Raw genomic sequence first — 20,814 nt, 5'->3', positions numbered from 1 at the left:
CAACCCTGGTTATTTTTAATTTTGGATAAGTTGCACCATTAAAAGAATTAATCACTGAAAGTTAGTGGCCCATGGTCCATAAACCCAGGAATTTTACTTCTTTCTCATGCTAACCCAATCTCTGTTTACAACACTGTGGTAACACAGAACTTGTTATACTGTGATTGTTTTATTTATTTATTTATTTTAGAGGCACGGTCCACTCTGTTGCCCCAGCTGGAGTGCAGTGCAACCTCGAAGAACTTCTGGGCTCAAGTGATCCTCTGGCCTCAGCCTCCAGAACAGCTGAGACTACAGGCCCGTGCCACCACACCTGGCTATTTTTTTTTGTAGCGAACAGGGCCTTGTTTTGTTGCCCAAGGTGGTCTCCAACTCCTGACCTCTAGCGATCCTCCAGCCTCAGCCCACTGTGATTGTTTTAAATGTCTTTCTGGGATAGGCATGGTGGTTCATGCCTGTAATCCCAACACTTTGGGAAGCTGAGGTGGGAGGATTGCTTGTGCCCAAGAATTCGAAACCAGCCTGTACTGTATAGTGAGACCTTGTCTCTACAAAAATCTTTAAAAATCAGCCCAGCATGGTGGTGTGCCTGTAGTCGCAGCCACTTGGGAGGCTGAGGTAGGAGAATCACTTGAACCCTGGAGGGAGAGGTTGCATTGAGCCAAAGATGGCACCACTGCACTCCAGCCTGGGTGACAGAGCAAGACTCTGTCTCAAAAATGAATGAATGAATGAATGTTTGTCTTTCTGCTCCAACAGACTATGAACTTCCCCAAAACTCCCTGCCCATATTTCTATCTTAAGCCCTAACATGATACCCTGTTTATAATATTCAGTAAATGTTGAATGAAAACAAACATGGCTTTTTTTTTTTTTTTTTTTTTGGGAGATGAAGCCTTGCTCTGTTGCCCAGGCTGGTGTGCAGTGGCGCGATCTTGGCTCACTGCAACCTTCGCCTCCTGGGTTCAAATGACTCTTCTGCCTCAGCCTCCGAAACAGCTAGGATTACAGGCCCATGCCATCACGGCCAGCCAATTTGTCTATTTTTTTTTTTTTAGTAGAGACAGGGTTTCATCATGTTGGCCAGGCTGGTCTCAAACTCCTAATCTCAAGTAATCCACTTGCCTCGGCCTCCCAAAGTGCAGGGATTACAGATGTGAGCCACTGTGCCTGGCCACCATCTTCCTTACTCTTTTTTACTGTCTTGTAATAGCTTTATTATCTCATTTTTCTCTAATTTTTTCTTTCTTTTCTTTTCTTTTTTTTTTTTTGAGACAGAGTCTCGCTCAGTCGCCCAGGCGGGAGTGCAGTGGCTCCGTCTCCACTCACTGCAAGCTCTGCCACCTGGGATCACGCCATTCTCCTACCTCAGCCTCCCAAGTAGCTGGGACTACAGGCGCCTGCCACCATACCCAGCTAATTTTTTTGTATTTTTTTTTAGCAGAGACAGGGTTTCACTGTGTTAGCCAGGATGGTCTCGATCTCCTGACCTCGTGATCCACCCGCCTCGGCCTCCCAAAGTGCTGGGATTACAGGCATGAACCACCGCGCCCGGCCTCATTTTTCTCTAATTTTTTCTACTTTTATACTCTTTTTTTTTTTTTTTAAGATTGAGTTTCACTCTGTAGCCCAGGCTGGAGTGCAATGGCATGATCTCAGCTCATTGCAAATTCTGCCTCCCAGGTTCAGTTTTTGTGTTAGTAGAGACAGGTTTTTGCCACGTTGGCCAGGCTGGTCTCAAACTCCTGACCTGAGGTGATCCGCCCACCTCGGCCTCCCAAAGTGCTAGGATTACTGGCATGAGCCACCGTGCCCGGCCTTATACTCATTTTTATGTTTGTACTGCATTAATTCAAGAATTTTGTGAAAGCTATATGAAGACTAAAGGGCTTTGCCAGGAGAGTTCACCCACATACTGGGATTCAAGGAATCACATGCAAATGGCTATTTATTTGTAATTATAAAGCAGCCATTTTCATATTAATGTATGCAGAATGCCGAAGAAGGATTTTTCTTTTTTTTTTTTCTTTGAGACGGAGTCTCGCTCTGTCGCCCAGGCGTGATTTCGGCTCACTGCAACCTCTGCCTCCCAGGTTCAAGCAATTCTTCTGCCTCAGTCTCCTGAGTAGCTGGGACTACAGGCGCACGCCACTACACCCAGCTAATTTTTGTATTTTTGGTAGAGATGGGGTTTCACCATATTGGCCAGACTGGTCTCGATCTCCTGACCTCATGATCCATCCACCTCGGCCTCCCAGAGTGCTGGGATTATAGGCGTGAGCCACCACGCCCGGCCTTTACCTCAATTTTTCTAAAAAATGAAAAAATAGAAGGTACTGAATGGGCCCTATTTGGCACTTCTTGTCTTAGAGCCTTCGTTCCAAACATAGACCCTAGCCTGACATCCACGGAGGGTTTTGATGGTATTGCAGAAGAAAAATAATTCAGTTCAATGATATCCTTTGCTATTAACAGTTGTTAGTCCCCTACTATGGCTTCATCTGTACAATTGTTAACTCCTTCTGTGCCCATAATTGAAATTAGTTTTTAGATGTGTTGTTTCAGCAGAGTTTTCTGTACTGTAGCCAGGCGGTTCCAAGAAAGTACCCTTTTCTACCTTCCCAAATGTTGCAATGCCCTTTTGTGGTTCGTAACCCAAAAATAGGTGTTTGAGTTCATGTAAGTGTTGCCATTAAGGAATTGGGTGTAGAACCCAACTTGGTTTGTTTGGCCTGTTAGTCTGGCTGCTACCCCTTCCCCCACCCTTACAGTCTGCTCATTTTTTCTCTTGGCTCTTTCTCAGGAGCTGGGGCAGCAGCTGGGCCTTCCACATCCTGGCACAAGTGGGCTAAGAGTGCCTGATGTCTAAATTGGTGCCAGTCACGAGCTATAAGTCCTAACTAGAGCTCTCATTTTCCTCAGTCTCATTGGACGACTTCTTACTGTGGTGCTAGAGTGAGCCTCTGTCCAGCTCAGCTCATAACTGTTGCTGTGAGACCACAGACTTTAGGAGAACTGGAAGTTTAGGATTTCTTCAGACCTCTCTTTCACTTTTTCCAGCATTGGCGCAAGCTGACTAGTTAAGGTTCTGCATTTAGAGGTAGGTGGATTAGGAACCCAGAACAGGCTGCTGGAAGTAATTCTCTGGTTGTCACACCTTATTTAGCTATAAGTGTTCAATGTGAACCAAAGCCTTATGAAGATTGTTAGCCTTTTACCCTGTTTCTCCCTTGAAAATACATCCTAAGATGCTTCTCTTTGATATATGTGAGTTACTATTGTGCTGCTAAAATTGCGTTTAAAGGCCAGGTGCAGTGGCTCACATCTGTAGTCCCAGCACTTTGAGAGGTCAAGGCGGGTGGATCACTTGAGCCCGGGAATTTGAGACCAGCCTGGGCAACATGGCAAAACCCTGTCCCTACAAAAAAATACAAAAATTAGGCGGGCATGGAGGTGCATGCCTGTAGTCCCAGCTACTCGGGAGGCTGAGGCGAGAGGATCACTTGAGCCCAGGAAGTCGAGGCTGCAGTGAGCCATGATTGTACTACTGCACAGAGCTAGACCCTGCCTCAAAAAAAAAAAAAAAAAAAGAAAAAAAATCCAAATAATATAGGTAGATACTCCTCTCTCCGGGGGGTGGAGTTTAATCTTCCCCTCCCCATTGAATGTGAGCTGGACTTAATGAATACCTTACAAATAAAAGAGTACCAGAAAGAGAAAAGTAGTAACTGTATAGTGCAGAGACCTGGCAGACATACCTTAACCAAGTGATCAACATTAACATTGCCAGTGATGGAGAAGCCATGTTACTATCTTATATCCTTGATATGATATGATGAGAGGGGTACTTCACCTCTGTGATGTTCTTTTTTAAAACCCATAACCCCAGTCTAAGCATGAGGGAAACATCAAACAAACGCAAATTGGGGAACTTTCTATAAAGTACTTCTTTAAAACTATCAAGGTCATGAAAAACAAGGAAAGACTAAGAAACTTTCGCAGACCAGGAGAGACTAACAATTCAAGATGACTAACTGCAATTTGGTATTCTTAATTGGATCCTGGAACAGAAAATTGGATCCTGGAACAGAAATTTGGCATTAGTGGAGAAACTATTGAAATCTGAATAAAGCCTAGAGTTTAGTTAATAGTGTGTATCAGTGCTAACCTAATCTCTTAGTTTTGACACTCGTACATAGTTTCACAGATGTGTGCCATGTAAGATGTTAACATTAAGAGAAACCGAGTGATGGCTATACGGGAACTCCGCACTGTCATTGTGACTTTGCTATAAATGTAAAATTATTCCAAAATGAAACATTTCTTTTAAAACAATAGTCTACCTCTCAACCCTTAACTGTGCATTTTCCCTCCCTGAAGGCAACAAATGTTATTAGTTCCTTTTATATCTTCCAGAGATGTAAATAAATGCAAATAAAAACAATCCCCCCCTTTAAAAACAATGCTATGCACATATTATATACACTATTTATACACACTGTTCTTTTAGATCTTGACTCATTATCAGTATATATATAGTTTCAGTCTTTCTTCATTTGTCTTTTTAAAAGTAGCTACAGGCCAGGTGCGTTGGCTCACGCCTGTAATCTCAGCACTTTGGGAGGCCAAGGCAGGCGGATCACTTGAGCTCAGGAGTTGGAGACCAGCCATAGGCAACATGGCGAAACCCCCATCTCTACTAAAAATGCAATCCAGCCTGGGCAACAGAGCAGGTCGCTGTCTCAAAAAATAAAAAAAAAAAGATTAAAAAATAAATAAAAGTAGCTACAGAGAATTCCATTGTATGGATGTACTATAATTCATTTAACTGGTTTCTTATTGATGGGCATGTGTTGTTTGCAGTCATTTACTGTTACGAATAATGCTGTATTGAATAACGTTATACATGCATTATTTTGCACTTTTACAGTACAGTTAGCCCTCCATATCTGTGTGTTCTGCATCCTTGATTCAAGCAACTGCAGATCAAAAGTATTTGGGAGAAAAAATTGCAACTGTACTGAACATGTGTAGACTTTTTTCCTGTCATTATTCCCTAAACAATACAGTGTAACAACTATTTATGTAGCTCTTAGATTGTATTAAGTATTATGAGTAATCTAGAGATGATTTAAAGTATACAGGAGAGTGTGCATAGTTTGTATCCAAATAGTCTTACCATTTTATATAAGGGTCTTGAGCATCCACAGATTTTAGTATCCTCAGGAGGTCCTGGAGCCAATCTCTCATGTATATACCAAAAGATGACTAGATAGCTAGAGGATAAATTTCTAGCTTTCCTGGGTTAAAGCCTATATGCACCTGGAATTCTAAAGATGTTATATTGCCCTCAATATAGGGTTGCACCAGTTTATAATCCTACCTACAATGTTTAAGAATGTCTGTTTCTGAATATCATGACCAAACATAATATATTGCTAAGTTTTTTGTCTTTGCCAGTCTGTTAGATTTTCTTAAAAAGTTTCTGTGTAGTTTAATTTACATCTTTTATTGTGAATATGGTTGAGCACCTTTTCATACATACTTGTAGTTCCTTTTATGTGGAATGCCTGTTCATTTTTTTTGTTTTTGCCCGTTTTATTTTTTAAATTTTATTTATTTATTTATTTTGAGACAGATTGTCACTCTGTCACCCAGGCTGGAGTGCAGTGGCACGATCTCGGCTCACTGCAACCTCTGCCTCCTGGGATCAAGTGATTCTTGTCCCTCGGCCTCCCGAGTAGCTGGGATTTACAGGCATGCGCCACCACACACATGTTTTGCCATGTTGGCTAGGCTGGTCTCAAACTCCTGGCCTCAAGCAATCCACCTGCCTTGACCTCCCAAAGTGTTGGGATTACAGGCATGAGCCACTGTGCCCAGCCTGTTTTTGCCCATTTTAAATTGTTGGTCTTTTCTGCATTGATTTGTGGGAGCTCTTTATATATTGGTAAACTGGCCTTTTGTTATAAGACTTGCAATTTTTTTTCCCAGTTTGTCCTATGATCATTATTTTTGCCTTGTAGAAAATCTGACTTTTTAAAACCAATCTTTTATGGCTTCTGAATTTTATCTTGTTCTTAGAAATTTTCTCATATTTAGGCCGGGTGCGGTGGCTCACGCCTGTAATCCCAGCACTTTGGGAGGCCGAGGCCGGCGGATCACGAGGTCAGGAGATTGAGACCATCCTGGCTAACACGGTGAAACCCCGTCTCTACTAAAAATACAAAAAAATTAGCCGTGTGTGGTGGCAGGCGCCTGTACTGTAGTCCCAGCTACTCGGGAGGCTGAGGCAGGAGAATGGCATGAACCCGGGAGGCGGAGCTTGCAGTGAGCCAAGATCGCACCACTGCACTCCAGCCTGGGCGAAAGAGCGAGACTCCGTCTCAAAAAAAAAAAAAAGAAATTTTCTCATATTTAAAAAACGTATTTTGGTGAAAGATTTAAAGCCAATGTTTGTTTTTGTTTGTTTTCCAAATTGGTTCCAGGACAGTCATTCTAACACTATTTGTTGAATGGTCTTTCTTTTTCCCATTAACTGAAATAGGATTTTAAAAATCATATTCTCATATGTATTTGTGTCTCTGGACTTTCCATTCTATTTTTGTACCATTGATTTCTTTGACTATGAATTGAAACTACACTGGTTGTTTTTGTTTTTTACTTTTATTATGGAAAATTACAAGTATATTCAAAAGTGTATACTTTTTTTGTTGTTGTTGTTGTTGAAAGTGTACACTTTTAAAATGTGACCATATAATAATCTCTTAATATCTGGAAGGGCTACCTTCTCCTTGCTTTTCTATTACTCTTTTTCACAACTTGCCTGTCTAATTATATATATATATATATATATATTGCACTTTAATTTCAGGATAAGCCTATCTAGTTACCAAAAGTATTCTGTTAGTGTTTTTATGGTGATTATCTCAAAATTATAGATTGATTTGGGAGATTTGTCATCTTGAGTCTTTCAAAGATATGAGATGCCTTTCTATAAAGTTTCCTTTTCAGATCTTCATTAGTGCTTATTTTAAAAAACCCTTTTACCAGTTTCTCCCCATTTTCTTCTGTACTTTGCAGCCACCATTCTACTTTTTGCTTTTGTGAATTAAACTTTTTTAGATTCTGCATATAAGTGAGATCATAGGATACTGTATTTGTCTTCTCTTCTGGCTTATTTCACTTAGTAAGATGTTCACCCAGGTTCATTTGTGTTGTCCCAAGTGGCAGGATTTTGGCCCGGCACAGTGGCTCACGCCTGCAATCCCAGCACTTTCGGAGGTTGAGGTGGGCGGATCACCTGAGGTCAGGAGTTCAAGACCAGCCTGGCCAACATGGCGAAACCCCATCTCTACTAAAAAATACAAAACTTAGCCAGGCATGGTGGCATGCGCCTGTAATCCCAGCTACTTGAGCGGCTGAGACAGGAGAATTGCTTGAAACCAGGAAGTGGAGGTTGCAGTGAGCTGGGATCACACCACTGCACTCCAGCCTGGGTGACAGAGAGAGAGAGACTCTGTCTCAGAAAAAAACAAAAACAAACAAACAAAAAACACCAAGTGGCAAGATTTCTTTCTTTCTTATAGCTGAATAGTATTCTGTTTTATATGTGTACACACATGTCACATTTTCTTTATTGATTTATCTGTTGACACTTAATGTTGTTACCAGATCTTGGCTACTGTGAATAATGCTGCAGTGAACATGGGAGTACAGACATCTCTACAGATACTGATTTCATTTCCTTTGGATATGTACCTAGTAGTGGGATTGTTGGATCGTATAGTAGTTCTATTTTTAATTTTTTAAGAAACCTCCATGCTGTTTTCCATAATGGCTGTACTAATTTACATTCCCACCAACAGTGTACAAAGGTTCCCTTTTCTCTCTGTCTTCACCAGCACTTGTTATCTCTTGTCTTTTTGATAATAGCCATCCTAGCAGGTATGAAGTGATATCTCACTAGTGCTTTAAAGTTTTCATTGTCTGGGTGTGGCAGCTTATGCATGTAATCCCGGCACTTTGGGAGGCAGAGGTGGGGTGGATCACCTGAGGTCAGGAGTTCAACACCAGCCTGGCCAACATTGTAAAGCCCTATCTCTACTAAAAATACAAAAATTAGGGCCAGGTGCAGTGGCTCATGCCTGTAATCCCAGCACTTTGGGAGGCCGAGGCGGGCGGATCACGAGGTCAGGAGTTCGAAACCAGCCTGGCCAACATGGCAAAACCCCGTCTCTACTGAAAATACAAAAATTAGCCAGGCGTGGTGGTGGGCACCTGTAATCCCAGCTACTTGGGAGACTGAAGCAGAAGAATTGCTTGAACCCGGGAGGTGGAGGTTGCAGTGAGCCAAGATCATACCATTGCACTCCAGCCTGGGTAACAAGAGCAAGACTCCATCTCAAAAAAAAAAAAAAAGAAAAAGAAAATAAAATAAAAAATTAGCCGGGCGTGGTGGCAGGCACCTGTAATCCCAGGTACTCGGGAGGCTGAGGCAGGAGAATCGCTTGAACCCAGGAGGCGGAGGTTGCAGCAAGGCGAGATCGCACCATTGCACTCTAGCCTGGGTGACAAAAGCGAACTCCATCTCAAAAATAAATAAATAAATAAAATAAAGTTTTCATCATTCAGATTTTCACATTTTTTTTATTAAGTTTATGTCTAGGTCGCGCGCAGTGGCTCACGTCTGTAATCCCAGCACTTTGGGAGACTGAGATGGGAGGATCATTTGAGCCCATGAGTTCAAGACCAGCAACATGGCGAAACCCATTTCTACAAAGAAATACAAAATACTTAGACAGGGGTAGTGGCACATGCCTTTGGTCCCAGCTACTGGGGAGGCTGAGGTGGGAGGATCACCTGAGCCTGGGAGGCTGTGATTATACTACTGCACTCCAGGGTTCAAGCGATTCTCCTGCCTCAGCCTTCTGAGTAGCTGGGACCACAGGCACATGCCACCACGCCTGGCTAATTTTTTGTATTTTTAATAGAGACAGGGTTTCACCATGTTAGCCAGGATGGTCTCAATCTCCTGACCTCGTGATCTGCCCACCTCGCCTCCCAAAGTGCTGGGATTACAGACATGAGCCACCACGCCCAGCCAAAACAAAAGTTTTTATGTAGTGTATTTTACTATGATTTTTAAAAATGAGGAAAAAAGTTTATATCCAGGTTTTTTTTTTTCTTTTTTCGCTATTATAAACAGGGTCTTTTTCCTTGTATCATTTTACAGGCTATTGTGTATATGTATATATATGAAGGTTTTAAATTTCATAATATTTTGTATCCAGCTAATTTAACAAATTATTTTGTTTGTAATTTTTTTATTTCTCTTGGATTTTCAGGATATACGCTCATGTCATTCACAAATGATATATTTATTTTCTTTTCAATTTTTATACAAAGCTGCATATTTGAAGTGTTACAGCAATGCTGCTTCTCATCTAGGAGGGCTCTTGGCAAGTATAGTGGGCCCCCAGGTACAAAGCCTAGAGCAGGCAGGAAACATTATAATTAGTGTTATTCAACCCTTTGGTAGGTTTTTTTTTTTTTTCATATTTATTTATTTTATTTCCTGCAGATGTGAAATCTGGCAACTATACAGTGTTACAAGTTGTGGAAGCCCTTGGGTAAGAGCCTCTGCTATAGAATGTTCTTCTCCAACTCTGACTGTATTCTGAAAAGTTACTTTTGCGCATTGCTGCTTTCCTGGAGCCTGAATTTGTCCTGTAGCCCAGCAGCCCCCTTCCATATTAGTACCTCAGTCTAAGCCTGTATGTTTGAATTGTTTCTCCTGAAAAAAGTTTTATGCTATCTGGCTGAGGCTTCTTTAGTATTTGGGAGCACACAGCCTGTAGGCCACATCAACTCCTGGCACAGCCCACGGCTTTGGGATGAGGTACGTGGTTGAAGGCCATCAGCTGTTGTTGATTCATTTGTGCATCTGTAGACCCACCTACCTCCATGGGATGCTAGCCTGCCTAGACCTGACTTAGAACAAGCTGTGGGCCCTGTGTGGGGAGTTCCCAGGAGGCTGACCCTGCTGCAGATCCCTACTAGGAGGAAAGGCTTTGGGAAACAGCTGATGAAGCAGTGTTACAGCTTGGGATTCTAAGCACTTAGAGGAAGTATGTGTTTGTAGTCTAATGCCTACTTTCCTCATATTTCATAATTGGTATAGACCATTTAAATTGACAAGTCTTGTTAGTAAGAGTTGTTAATTGTGACAGCATGTCCTCTAAAACAGAAAACTAGAAAATTGGGGGAAATTAAAAAACACAGTCACTGTTACACATTTCTTCCACATAACAGACTATTTGGCCTTTCTGCTCACATTGTGGTAGCCTTGGTCCATTAAAAAAAAAAAACAGTACAGTATTGGCTGGGTGCGGTGGCTCATACCTGTAATCCCAGCACTTTGAGAGGCCGAAGAAGGTGGATTGGCTGAGCTCAGGAGTTTAAGACCAGCCTGGGCAACAAGGTGAAACCCTGTTTCTACCAAAAATACAAAAAATTAGCTAGGTATGGTGGCATGCGCCTGTGGTCCCAGCTACCCGGAAGGCTGAGGTGGGAGGATCACTGGAGTCTGGGAGGTGGAGGTTGCGGTAAACAGGTCATGCCACTGCATTCCAACCCAGGTGACAGAGTGAGACCCCCATCAAAAAATATATATAGGCCAGGCGCGGTGGCTCATGCCTGTAATCCCAGCAGTTTGGGAGGCCGAGGTGGGCAGATCATGAGGTCAGGAGATCAAGACCATCCTGGCTAACACGGTGAAACCCCGTCTCTACTAAAAATACAAAAAATTAGCCGGGTGTGGTGGCGGGCGCCTGTAGTCCCAGCTACTTGGGAGGCTGAGGCAGGAGAATGGCGTGAACCCGCAAGGCAGAGCTTGCAGTGAGCTGAGATTATGCCACTGCACTCCAGCCTGGGTGACAGAGCGAGACTCCATCTCAAAAGATATGTGTGTGTGTGTGTGTGTGTATATATATATATATATATACACACACACACACACACACACACACAGCCTTATTGATGTATGATTCACATATCATAAAGTTCACCATTTTAAAATGTGCAGTTCTATGACTTGTAAAAGTATATTTACAGATTTGTGCAATTCTCAGCACAGTCATTTTGAGGACATTTTCATTACTCCAGAAAGAAACCCACGCCCATTAGCAGTCATTTCCCCTTCCCTCTTCTTCCCAACCCCCAGCAATCACTAATCTACTTTCTGTCTTCTATGGATTTGCCTACTCTGGAAATGTCATATAAATGGAATCACACACGTGACCTTTGTTGCCAGCTTCTTTCACTTAGCATGTTTTCAGGGTTCATCCATGTTGCAGCACACATCAGTTCTGCATTTCTTTTCTTGCTGAATAATATTCCCGTTTTATGGATATGCATCTTATTTAATCATTTATCAGTGGACGGACATCTGGATTGTTTCCACTTTTTGGCTATTCCTAATAATGCTGCTATGAGCATTTGTGTGCCTTGTTCCATTTTTAAATTCTCCAAATGCGTAGTTTTCTTTTTTTCTTTTTCTTTGAGACAGGGTCTCACTCTGTTAATCAGGCTAGAGTGCAGTGGAGCGATCGTGGCCCACTGCAGCCTCGATCTCCTGGGCCCAAGCCATCCACCCACCTCAGCCTCCCAAGTAGCTGGGACTATCGGCTTGTGCCACCATGCCCAGCTAAGTTTTTGTATTTTTTGTAGAGACAGGGTCCCACTATGTTGCCCAGGCTGGTTGCGACTGCCGGGCTCAAGTGATCCTCTCGTCTGTCTCCCAAAATTCTGGGATTACAGGTGTGAGCCACCACACCCAACCTGAATGCACAGTTTTCTACTTCCTGAGTAGAAACCTTTCTACAGGTTTTTATCCTGGGGATCCTGTTAAGAGTGACCTTATTTTTGTCCCCTTACTCTTAGTTATATACACTCTTACCCTTGAGGTTCAATACAACTGTCATGGCCAGAACTCTTCCACTTTCTGCTTGTTCCTGCTTAGATTATTTCTAGTATGTTTCAGTATAATCTCCGTAGAGCAATTTTGAGGATAAGTCACTTCCTTGTTGCTTCAGTCCAGCTTCTCCTATATCAATAATCCTACCTAGTTAACTAGTTAAAGCTATATTCTGGACATCTTACTTTGTAACTTTCCAGTTATAAAGTTTTGGTTTTTCATGTTTTCTTTTACCCTAGAAACTTGGTGGTGATTCTGAGCAATTTTTTTTCCTTAGCATTAATTTATAAAAATACACGTATTCTCCTTGTTTTGGTGGAAGCTGCAGCTGCCAATCATCTCTCAAACCCTGTGGGTAGCTGCTAAGCTGTATTTCAGAGGAATGTCACAATCATACCACTGGGGAGAAAAGAGTAAGCACAGTGCTTATTAGGTGCCAAGCTGGGGTACCTGGAAGCAGAAACCTCTGTTGGCTCTTGGTGTCAAGTGTGCCTCTAAATGATGGCACATCAGTCTGAGGATCGCTCTTAAGCCTTCTGTCCTTACTGGTATCTGTAATGCCATTACCTCAGGAACACCTTCCTGGGCTGTTTTTACTCTTAACAGGGCTTGGCTCTGCTTCCATGCCCAGGGGGTGAGTATGACTAATGTAAAATATTTATTTCTTCAAACATTTGAACTGGGTAATTGCAGGCTCTCTCTATCCTGTTTTCCCCCAGGTCCTCTCTAGAGAATCCAGAACCCCGAACTCGGGCACGAGGAATCCAGCTTTTGTCACAGGTGCTACTCCACTGTCACACCTTGCTCCTGGAGAAGGAAGGTACTGGTGTCACTGATAGGAATGTCTTCCTGGATTGCTGAGCCCAGGTCTCCCATGTCTATTCAAGCCAACTTTACAGGCAGGGAGGGAGGGCTTAAAGTATCTATGAACTACTAATTCAAGGTCTTCATTCCTCACTGGTATATGTGGCAGAGATGATTAGAATTGAGACACAAGACACATGGATTTCAATACAAAACGTTAGCTGGGCATGGTGGCGGGCGCCTGCAGCTACTTGGGAGGCTGAAGCAGGAATCACTTGAACCCGGGAGATGGAAGTTGCAGAGAGCCGAGATCACACCACTGAACTCCAGCCTGGATGACAGAGCGGGACTCCATCTCAAAAAAAAAAGACACATGGATTTGAAATGTAGCCTTAGACTGTTTTTTCAGTGTATTTTTCCCACTCCATAAAATGAACAGAGCAGTATTTCATAGGTAAAGAGGAAAAGTAATGAAATACCAGCATGCTTTAAGGTCCTGAGGGGGAAAAAGGCCAGCAACTTATTTATCTTGTATAGCAGGGGTAGGCAAACTATAGCCTGGTTTTTTTGTTTTGTTTTTTGGTTTTTTTGGTTTTAAGGAGCAGAGAGTTTAATAGGCGAGGAGGGGCAAGAAGGAAGGGAGAAGGAAGAAGCTCCGCTGTACAGAGACAGACAGAGCGGGGCTCCAAAGCCAAGAGAGGGAACTCCGCCTGCCACAGATACCAGCTAGGTAATATATCCAGAAGCTGGAAGAGGCGGTGTCTGATTTGCATAGGGCTCGGTGGATTGGTTTGACTAGGCATGTCATTCACATAGCCGGCAAAAAAGCTGGCCCTCCTACCCTAGCCTTTTAATATGCAAATGCAGGGCACCATGATATTCTACACATGTGGGGATACGTCGGGGTGGCCATGTTGCCAGGAACGTGGGGAAAGGGCAGGAAGGCCATGGGAATCGCCATATTTGGGTAGACCCAGTTTCTAATGGCTTTCATTTGCATATCAAAGGTTGCGGCCTGGCACTAAGAGCCAGGGCTTTACAAGAAACTTTTCTGGAGATGCTTTTAAAAACAAAAACTTCCCAAGGACCCCTTTTCCTCTCTACCTGCCTAAAATAATTTTTTTTTTCTTAACTGTTCAAGGTTTATTGGGGGTTTTAGTTGATATAACACTTGGATAGTTGGTTGCATTGTTTATATGTAGATGTTTTTATGTTATATGGTAATGTACACTACTGATATAGTTCACAAAATAAGATCCTTTGGAAGAATTATGCACAAGACATATGATATTGGATTTATACACTGGATCCCAGGATGTGAGTGACTGGGGAAAAATATTGGACTAGGCATGTTCAGTGAAGGAGCCAGGAAGTTATATAACACACAGTAAACATCCACCTGGCTCAAGGGGCAAATGCAGCACATAATAATTTCTTAATAACTCCTACAACATTCCCCCCTGTAGAGATGCCACACTAACTGCTGTTAGGGGGTCTGGGGTGATGACTCCTTCTGGCTACTTCCTACTGAAAAGGGGCATCGAATGGGGAACAGCAGCAAGGGCCCCTCCTGGGGTTGATCCAAGGGTCCTCAGAAGAATGGCGTGTCGATGTGTGGTTCAGTTTACAGTACCATTTGGAGTTTGATTGCTTCAGTCTGATGAACGAATTTCCTTTCCCAGCCAACACACCAAAATGATACGGCTCCAATGAGTGGAGGAACACCAGGGTTCTTGGTCCTCATGCTGGTTTAGATAAAACGACACCGACACACATGAAGTGGTTTTAAGTAGTGGAGAGTTTAATAGGCAAGAAGGGGCAAGAAGGAAGGGAGAAGGAAGAATCTTCCCTATATAGAGGCAGAGGGAGGGAGGGCTCCCAAGCCGAGAGAGGGAACCCCTTTTATTTGTTTTTTGGAGACAGGGTCTCACTGTGTTGCTCAGGCTTGCCTTAAACCCCTGGGCTTAAATGATCCTCCCACCTCAGCCTCCCTGTAGGCAAGCACCACATGCCCAACCTACAGCCTGTTTGGGGGTATATGTGTGTGGGTGTTTGTGTTTAGTATAATATCATCTATATAACTTTAAAAATATATACACAGAAAAAAATAATTTATAAGATGTCACACATTAAAAAAAAACACATCATACATCTGTTTTTATAAAGTTTTATTGGAACATAGCTACACTCATTTATTTCCCTGTTGTCTATGTTACTTTTTTGTTAAAACAGCAGAATTGAGTAGTTGGGATAGAGACCATACCCTGTAAGCCTATATTTACTGTCCGACCCTTTAGGAAAAAATTTGTGAACTCTAGTTCTGTAGAAAGGCAGTTTTGGGCTGAGAATGGGTTTTACTGTGGACCTGTATGAGAATGGATATTAAGAAATGTTCCCCTATTTTCCCAACTGATCAGGTGTCTACCTTCAAATGGGAAGGCATAGGACATGTCTCTTGGTGAAAGAGAAAATTTGTAGTGGAACCCAAACAGAAACAACTGTTATAGACTCAGGGAAGGAACAAAGCTGTTGGGCCCTTCTCGTGCCTATGTCAACTAATGGCTGAATCTGGTTTGTGCAGTGGTACACCTGATACTGTTCTATGAGAACCGGCTGAAGGACCATCATCTTGTGATCCCATCTGTCCTGCAGGGTTTGAAGGCACTTGTGAGTTCTCCTTCATTTCATTACATAACTTTGTTCAAGGGAGCCCTTGTCTAGTTCTCTCCTTGTGCTTTGGGTGTGATGGTTCACATGCTGAGGAGCAGGTGCCCAAGTGTGGGACTAAATTAGTGTTACCAGCTCTACTTCTGTTTTCCCTCTACAGAGTAAAAGTGTACTTTGGGGGACTGGAAACCAGAGCCAGCTGGAAAGAGCTGCAGAGAACTCATCAGCTTGAGAAAGATTCTCACTATTAGTGCTTCTTCCTCAACCAGGATGCTGTGATTCTTACAGTAGCTATTTAGGCCTGTTGTAGGGTTGTGTCTTAGAGGCCATGCTGCAATTCCTTCAGTGTTCACATACCTTCTCCTCTCCCCCAGAGCCTGTGTGTGGCCCTGCCCCCAGGGCTGGCTGTTTCTGTGCTTAAAGCCATCTTCCAGGAAGTGCATGTACAGGTGAGGGATAACAGTCATGTTGGTATTCTCCTCTCTCTCCACCCCTTGACATAACTGGGATTCAATAGCAAAAATTATTGCCTTCTAAGTTCTGAATTCTTTTGGATCCTGTGAATGTTTATATGCTCTTCTTCAGCATGTTTATATGCTCATCTTTGTTATTGGACAAGGAGAGGGGTGCATGCCATTAGATCTGACCTGTGTCCTCTTATACCTACAGAAAGTAAGGCATCCATCCATCAGGCAGGTTTGAATTATTGGCACCACTGCTGTGCTGCTGAGTCAATAGCCATACCCTTTCTCTGTAGTTTCTCTTAGATTGATCTTATACTGGTATAAAGAGCACTGTTCACTTAGAGATTATGAAGCAGGAACTAGCTGTGTCAGCTGAGGTATTCTTTGAGCATTTTCTTCACTTCTTTCTCCCCGACCCCCAAGTCCCTGCCACAGGTGGACCGACACACAGTCTACAATATCATCACCAATTTTATGCGAACCCGGGAAGAAGGTAAGAGGCAGAGCTTTCTGGGAAATGTCAAAAGCAAGCACATCCTACTTTTTCCCCTATTAGTAGGACTCATTTTACCTGGGGTTATATAGAAGAGCTGGTATCCTGAGAGAGAATGATAAAGGGAAAGGGGGGGTCCGCTCCCTCCCCAGTAAAGTAAAGGAAGGGTAGAGTTTGTTTGAGCCAGTGTTTTAAATTCTTACCTCCACAGCAATGTGTATATTGTTGCACATCTCTTCACTGAGTACTTTCTTGGAATGGAAAAAGGGTCAGCCCTGAAGAGAAAGGGGAGGCAGTGATAGCAGAGGGAGAACACAGGCTAGGAGAAAGCCCATACTTTCTGTGCTGTGGGACAGTATAGTAACCTTATTCTCTCCTCCCCAGAGCTAAAGAGCCTAGGAGCTGACTTCACCTTTGGCTTCATCCAGGTGATGGATGGGGAAAAGGATCCCCGTAATCTTCTGGTGGCCTTCCGCATCGTCCATGACCTCATCTCCAGGGACTATAGCCTGGGTATATCGTGGTAGCCATGATTAGCTCATTGGAGCTTTATCAGATGAATGAAGCTAATAAACCAACCTCATTTTTTCTCTGTCGCCACAGGACCCTTTGTGGAGGAGTTGTTTGAAGTGACATCCTGTTATTTCCCTATCGATTTTACCCCTGTAAGTAGCACCTTCATTGTTTGATCATATATTTGTTGAGTATCTGCTATGTGCCAAGCCCTGTTCTGGGCACTGAGGGTACAGGTCACCAAAATAGACATCCCTGCCCTCATTATTTTATATTTTAATAAACTAGGAAGTGGAAAAGCATTTGACATATGAGGAATGATTCAAAGCAGCATGTATTGGGGGGAATTCTTAAGCTCCTTAACACTGTATTTAGTGCTGAAGGCTACAGGATTGCAAAACACTGTCCCTGCCCTTGAAGGCTGAAACATTTAAGTAACAATAGGAGATTAGGTAGGAAAATGAGTAGTACTATAGCTGTTCAGAGAAGACAAGAGTTCCGTGTGAGCTAGAGTAGGCAGGAACTGACTTCACAGTTAAGATACGATTTCAGCTGGTTTGTGAGGGATGCATAAGATATGATTCTGGAGTTGGACAGGGCATCTCAGGCTATAGAAACAAAGTGACAAAACAAAGAAGGCACAATTGTGCACAGTGTAGAGAAGGTATTTGCTCTGACCCTCTTGGGCCTTCCTCCCACTCTGCAGTTGAGTTCCCTTCTACTGCCAAATACTCAAGAGTTTCATCACCGTGTGGGTGTGTGTGCTACAAGCATTAGTGGTTTGAAAGAAATAAAAGGCATTCTATTGCAGCATGCCAAACAGCATATTGACTCTCACTGCCTTTATAATGACACCACCATCTTTGCTGTAGGAAATTTCTTACCAGCTTATTTCAGTTGACATTATGTTACTGGGGACCATCTCTCTCCTGAAATGAATCTTTTCATCTCTTTCATAATCACAATTCTTATTCTAACCCTATACCCTTGAAATCTTGACAGATCCTGGTTCAGCTACCACATTCTTCTGTTTTTACTTTGGGTTTTTTGTGTGTGTTTTTTTTTTTTGTTTTGGTTTGGTTTTTGCTTTTTTGAGATGGAGTCTCGCTCTGTCTCCCAGGCTGGAGTGCAGTGGTGCGATCTCAACTCACTGCAACCTCTGCCTCCTGGGTTCAAGCAATTCTCTGCCTCAGCCTCCCAAGTAGCTGGGATTACAGGCTCCCGCCACCATGCCCGGCTAATTTTTTTTGTATTTTTAGTAGAAATGGGGTTTCACCATCTTGACCAGGCTGGTCTTGAACCCCTGACTTCGTGATCCAACTGCCTTGGCCTCCCAAAGTGCTGGGATTACAGGCATGGGCCACCATGCCCAGCCTTTACTTTGTTTTATTTTGTGTTTTGTGTTGGTTTTGAAAAGGTAATTCATTCACATGATTATGATTCAAAGTCCGAAAGGGTGAGAAATCTCCCTACCATCTTTTTTTCTCCATAATCAACCAAGTTATCAGTTATGTTTGTATCTTTACAGAGCTTTTTCATCTATATGTAAGCAAATGCTTTACCACCACCCCCCTAAAATCAGTGTGTGCACATGTGGGCACGTGCACACACACACACACTTCTCCTGTACTTTGCTTTTTTCACTGAACACTATGTCTTGGAGAGTGTTCCATGTCAGTATATAAGTTAGCTCTTTCATTCTTTATGGCTGCATAATATTCCTTTGGCCAGAAATAACGAATTAATTTCACTAGTCCTCTGTGGATTGTTGCTAATCTTTTGCTGTTATGAGCAGTGCTACAACTTTCACACATATGGATATAATGATAGAATAAATTCGTAAAAGAAATTGCTAGGTCAAAGAATATGTGCATTTATAATTTGGGGGAGAGGAACAGTATTTCATCCGTTTTTTTGAAAGGTTATACAATGAGCATGATTCAGCATTTAAAGGGTAGATAATTAAACTTCTTTCATACCCCTTTACTGCTACTGTCCATTTTCCCATTAGAAACAATCACTGTTCACAGCTGTTTATTTTCACAGAGACAATCTAGGCAAAATAAACTTATAGATAATATTAGGAAGGTTTCTCTCATTCAAGCAGATTTTTGTATGTTGTTCTGCACTGCAGTCTATCAGAAACAGAAAGCTCTTATCAAGATATTAATTAAAACAGAGGCACTTGGCTTTAGTGTAACTATTTGAGTTACAAATATTCTTTATTGTCTTACAAATCAGGGTTTTTATTGTTGTTGGTTCTGTTCTGTTTTGTTTTGTTTTTCAGACAGGGTCTCACTCTGTTGCCCAGGCTGGAGTGCAGTAACACAATCCTTGCTCACTGCAACCCCTGCCTCTGGGGTTCAAGTGATTGTTGTGCCTCAGCCACCTGAATAGCTGGGATTACAGTACGTGCCACCATGCCCGACTAATTTTTTTTTAATATTTTTTAGTAGAGATGGGGTTTTGCCATGTTGTCCAGGTTGGTCTCGAACTCCTCACCTCAACTGATCTACCTGCCTCGGCCTCCCAAAGTGCTGGGATTACACGTGTGAGCCACATATCCAGCCACAAATCAGTATTGTGTGCCATCATAGTGGATCTGATGAGTTTAAGGTTCAGTTTCTTCACTATGCTTATATGCTCACTCTAAGAAGACGTTGGCAAACTTTTTCTTTCCTTTTTTTTTTTTTTTTTTGAGGCAGGCTGGAGTGTAGTGGCACCATCACAGCTCACTGCAGCCTCCACCACCCTGGACTCTGGTACTCTGGTGATCCTCCCACCCCTGCCTCCCGAGTAGCTGGAACCATAGGCACACGACACTACTCCCGACTAATTGTATTTTTCTGTAGAGACAGGATTTTGCCATGTTGCCCAGGCTGGTCTTGAATTCCTGGGCTCAAGCCATCCACCTGCCTCGACTTCCCAAAGTGTTGAGATTACAGGCATAAGCCACCATGCCTGGCCAACTTTTTCTATAAAAGGCCAGACAGTAGCTTTGTGGGTCATATGGTCTTCTCAACTCTGCTGTTACTGCACAAAAACAGCCTTAGACACAGGAACAGCTACAGTAGCTATATCCCAATAAAACTTTTGTTATCAACACTAAACTTTGAATTTCATATAATTTTCACTTGTCACAAAATATTCTTTTGGTTTGTTTCAAACATTAAAAATGTTAAAACCATTCTTAGCCAAACAATGTCAACAGGTTGATTTTTACTCCTAATGCAGAGTAGATATTGGATCTTCGTTCACCATCATCCTAGATTCCCTTATCCTTTTTCTTGGATCAGATCTCCTGTTTCCTAAGTTCACATATTCCTCATTTTGTGGTTTACCCCCTCAGTTTGGTGGTGTACTTCCTTTAGTATTTTCCTGAGAGAATGTATGAAGAAGTGAGAATTTTTAGATTTGTAAGCCTAAAATGTCTTCAGTCTTTTCTCTCATTTTTGACAGTACGGGCATGTAATTCAAGAATAGAAATTCTACGCTGGGCGCAGTGGCTCACACCTGTAATCTAAGCACTTTAGGAGGCCGAGGCAGGTGGATCACTCGAGGTCAGGAGTTCGAGACTAGCCTGACCAACATGGTGGAATCCCGTCTCTACTAGAAATACAAAAATTAGCTAGGCGTGGTAGCAGGCACCTGTAATCCCAGCTACTTGGGAGGCTGAGGCAGGAGAATTGCTTGAACCTGGGAGGTGGAGGTTACAGTGAGCTGAGATCACGCCGTTGCACTCCAGCCTAGGCAACAAGAGTGAAACTCCATCTCAAAAAAAATAAATAAATAAAGAGGGAATTCTAGCTGGATGCAGTTGCACATGTCTGCAGTCCCAGCTACTTGTGAGGCTGAGGCAGAACAATCACTTGAGGCCAGGAGTTTGAGGCTGTAGT

At 42.7% G+C, this 20,814-nt stretch overlaps 1 protein-coding gene across 5 annotated transcripts in view; it reads left to right on the top strand.

Annotated features, from left to right (window-relative positions):
- The window catches only part of MMS19 (MMS19 homolog, cytosolic iron-sulfur assembly component), a 41,297-nt gene that overhangs the window by 5,900 nt on the left and 14,583 nt on the right, over positions 1-20,814 (top strand). For 4 of the 5 annotated variants that reach the window (XM_063727097.1, XM_063727096.1, XM_009245669.3 and 1 more), the window contains exons 2-8: positions 9,584-9,632; positions 12,697-12,797; positions 15,363-15,448; positions 15,823-15,897; positions 16,336-16,405; positions 16,790-16,918; positions 17,009-17,070. In XM_063727097.1, coding sequence (XP_063583167.1) covers positions 16,387-16,405; positions 16,790-16,918; positions 17,009-17,070 — 210 coding nt within the window. In that variant the 5' untranslated portion in view covers positions 9,584-9,632; positions 12,697-12,797; positions 15,363-15,448; positions 15,823-15,897; positions 16,336-16,386. 5 annotated transcript variants of the gene reach the window in all.

Source organism: Pongo abelii, chromosome 8 (genome assembly GCF_028885655.2).
Source record: "Pongo abelii isolate AG06213 chromosome 8, NHGRI_mPonAbe1-v2.0_pri, whole genome shotgun sequence".
Lineage (NCBI taxonomy): Eukaryota > Metazoa > Chordata > Mammalia > Primates > Hominidae > Pongo > Pongo abelii.
This window is presented reverse-complemented; position numbering and strand designations above follow the sequence as displayed.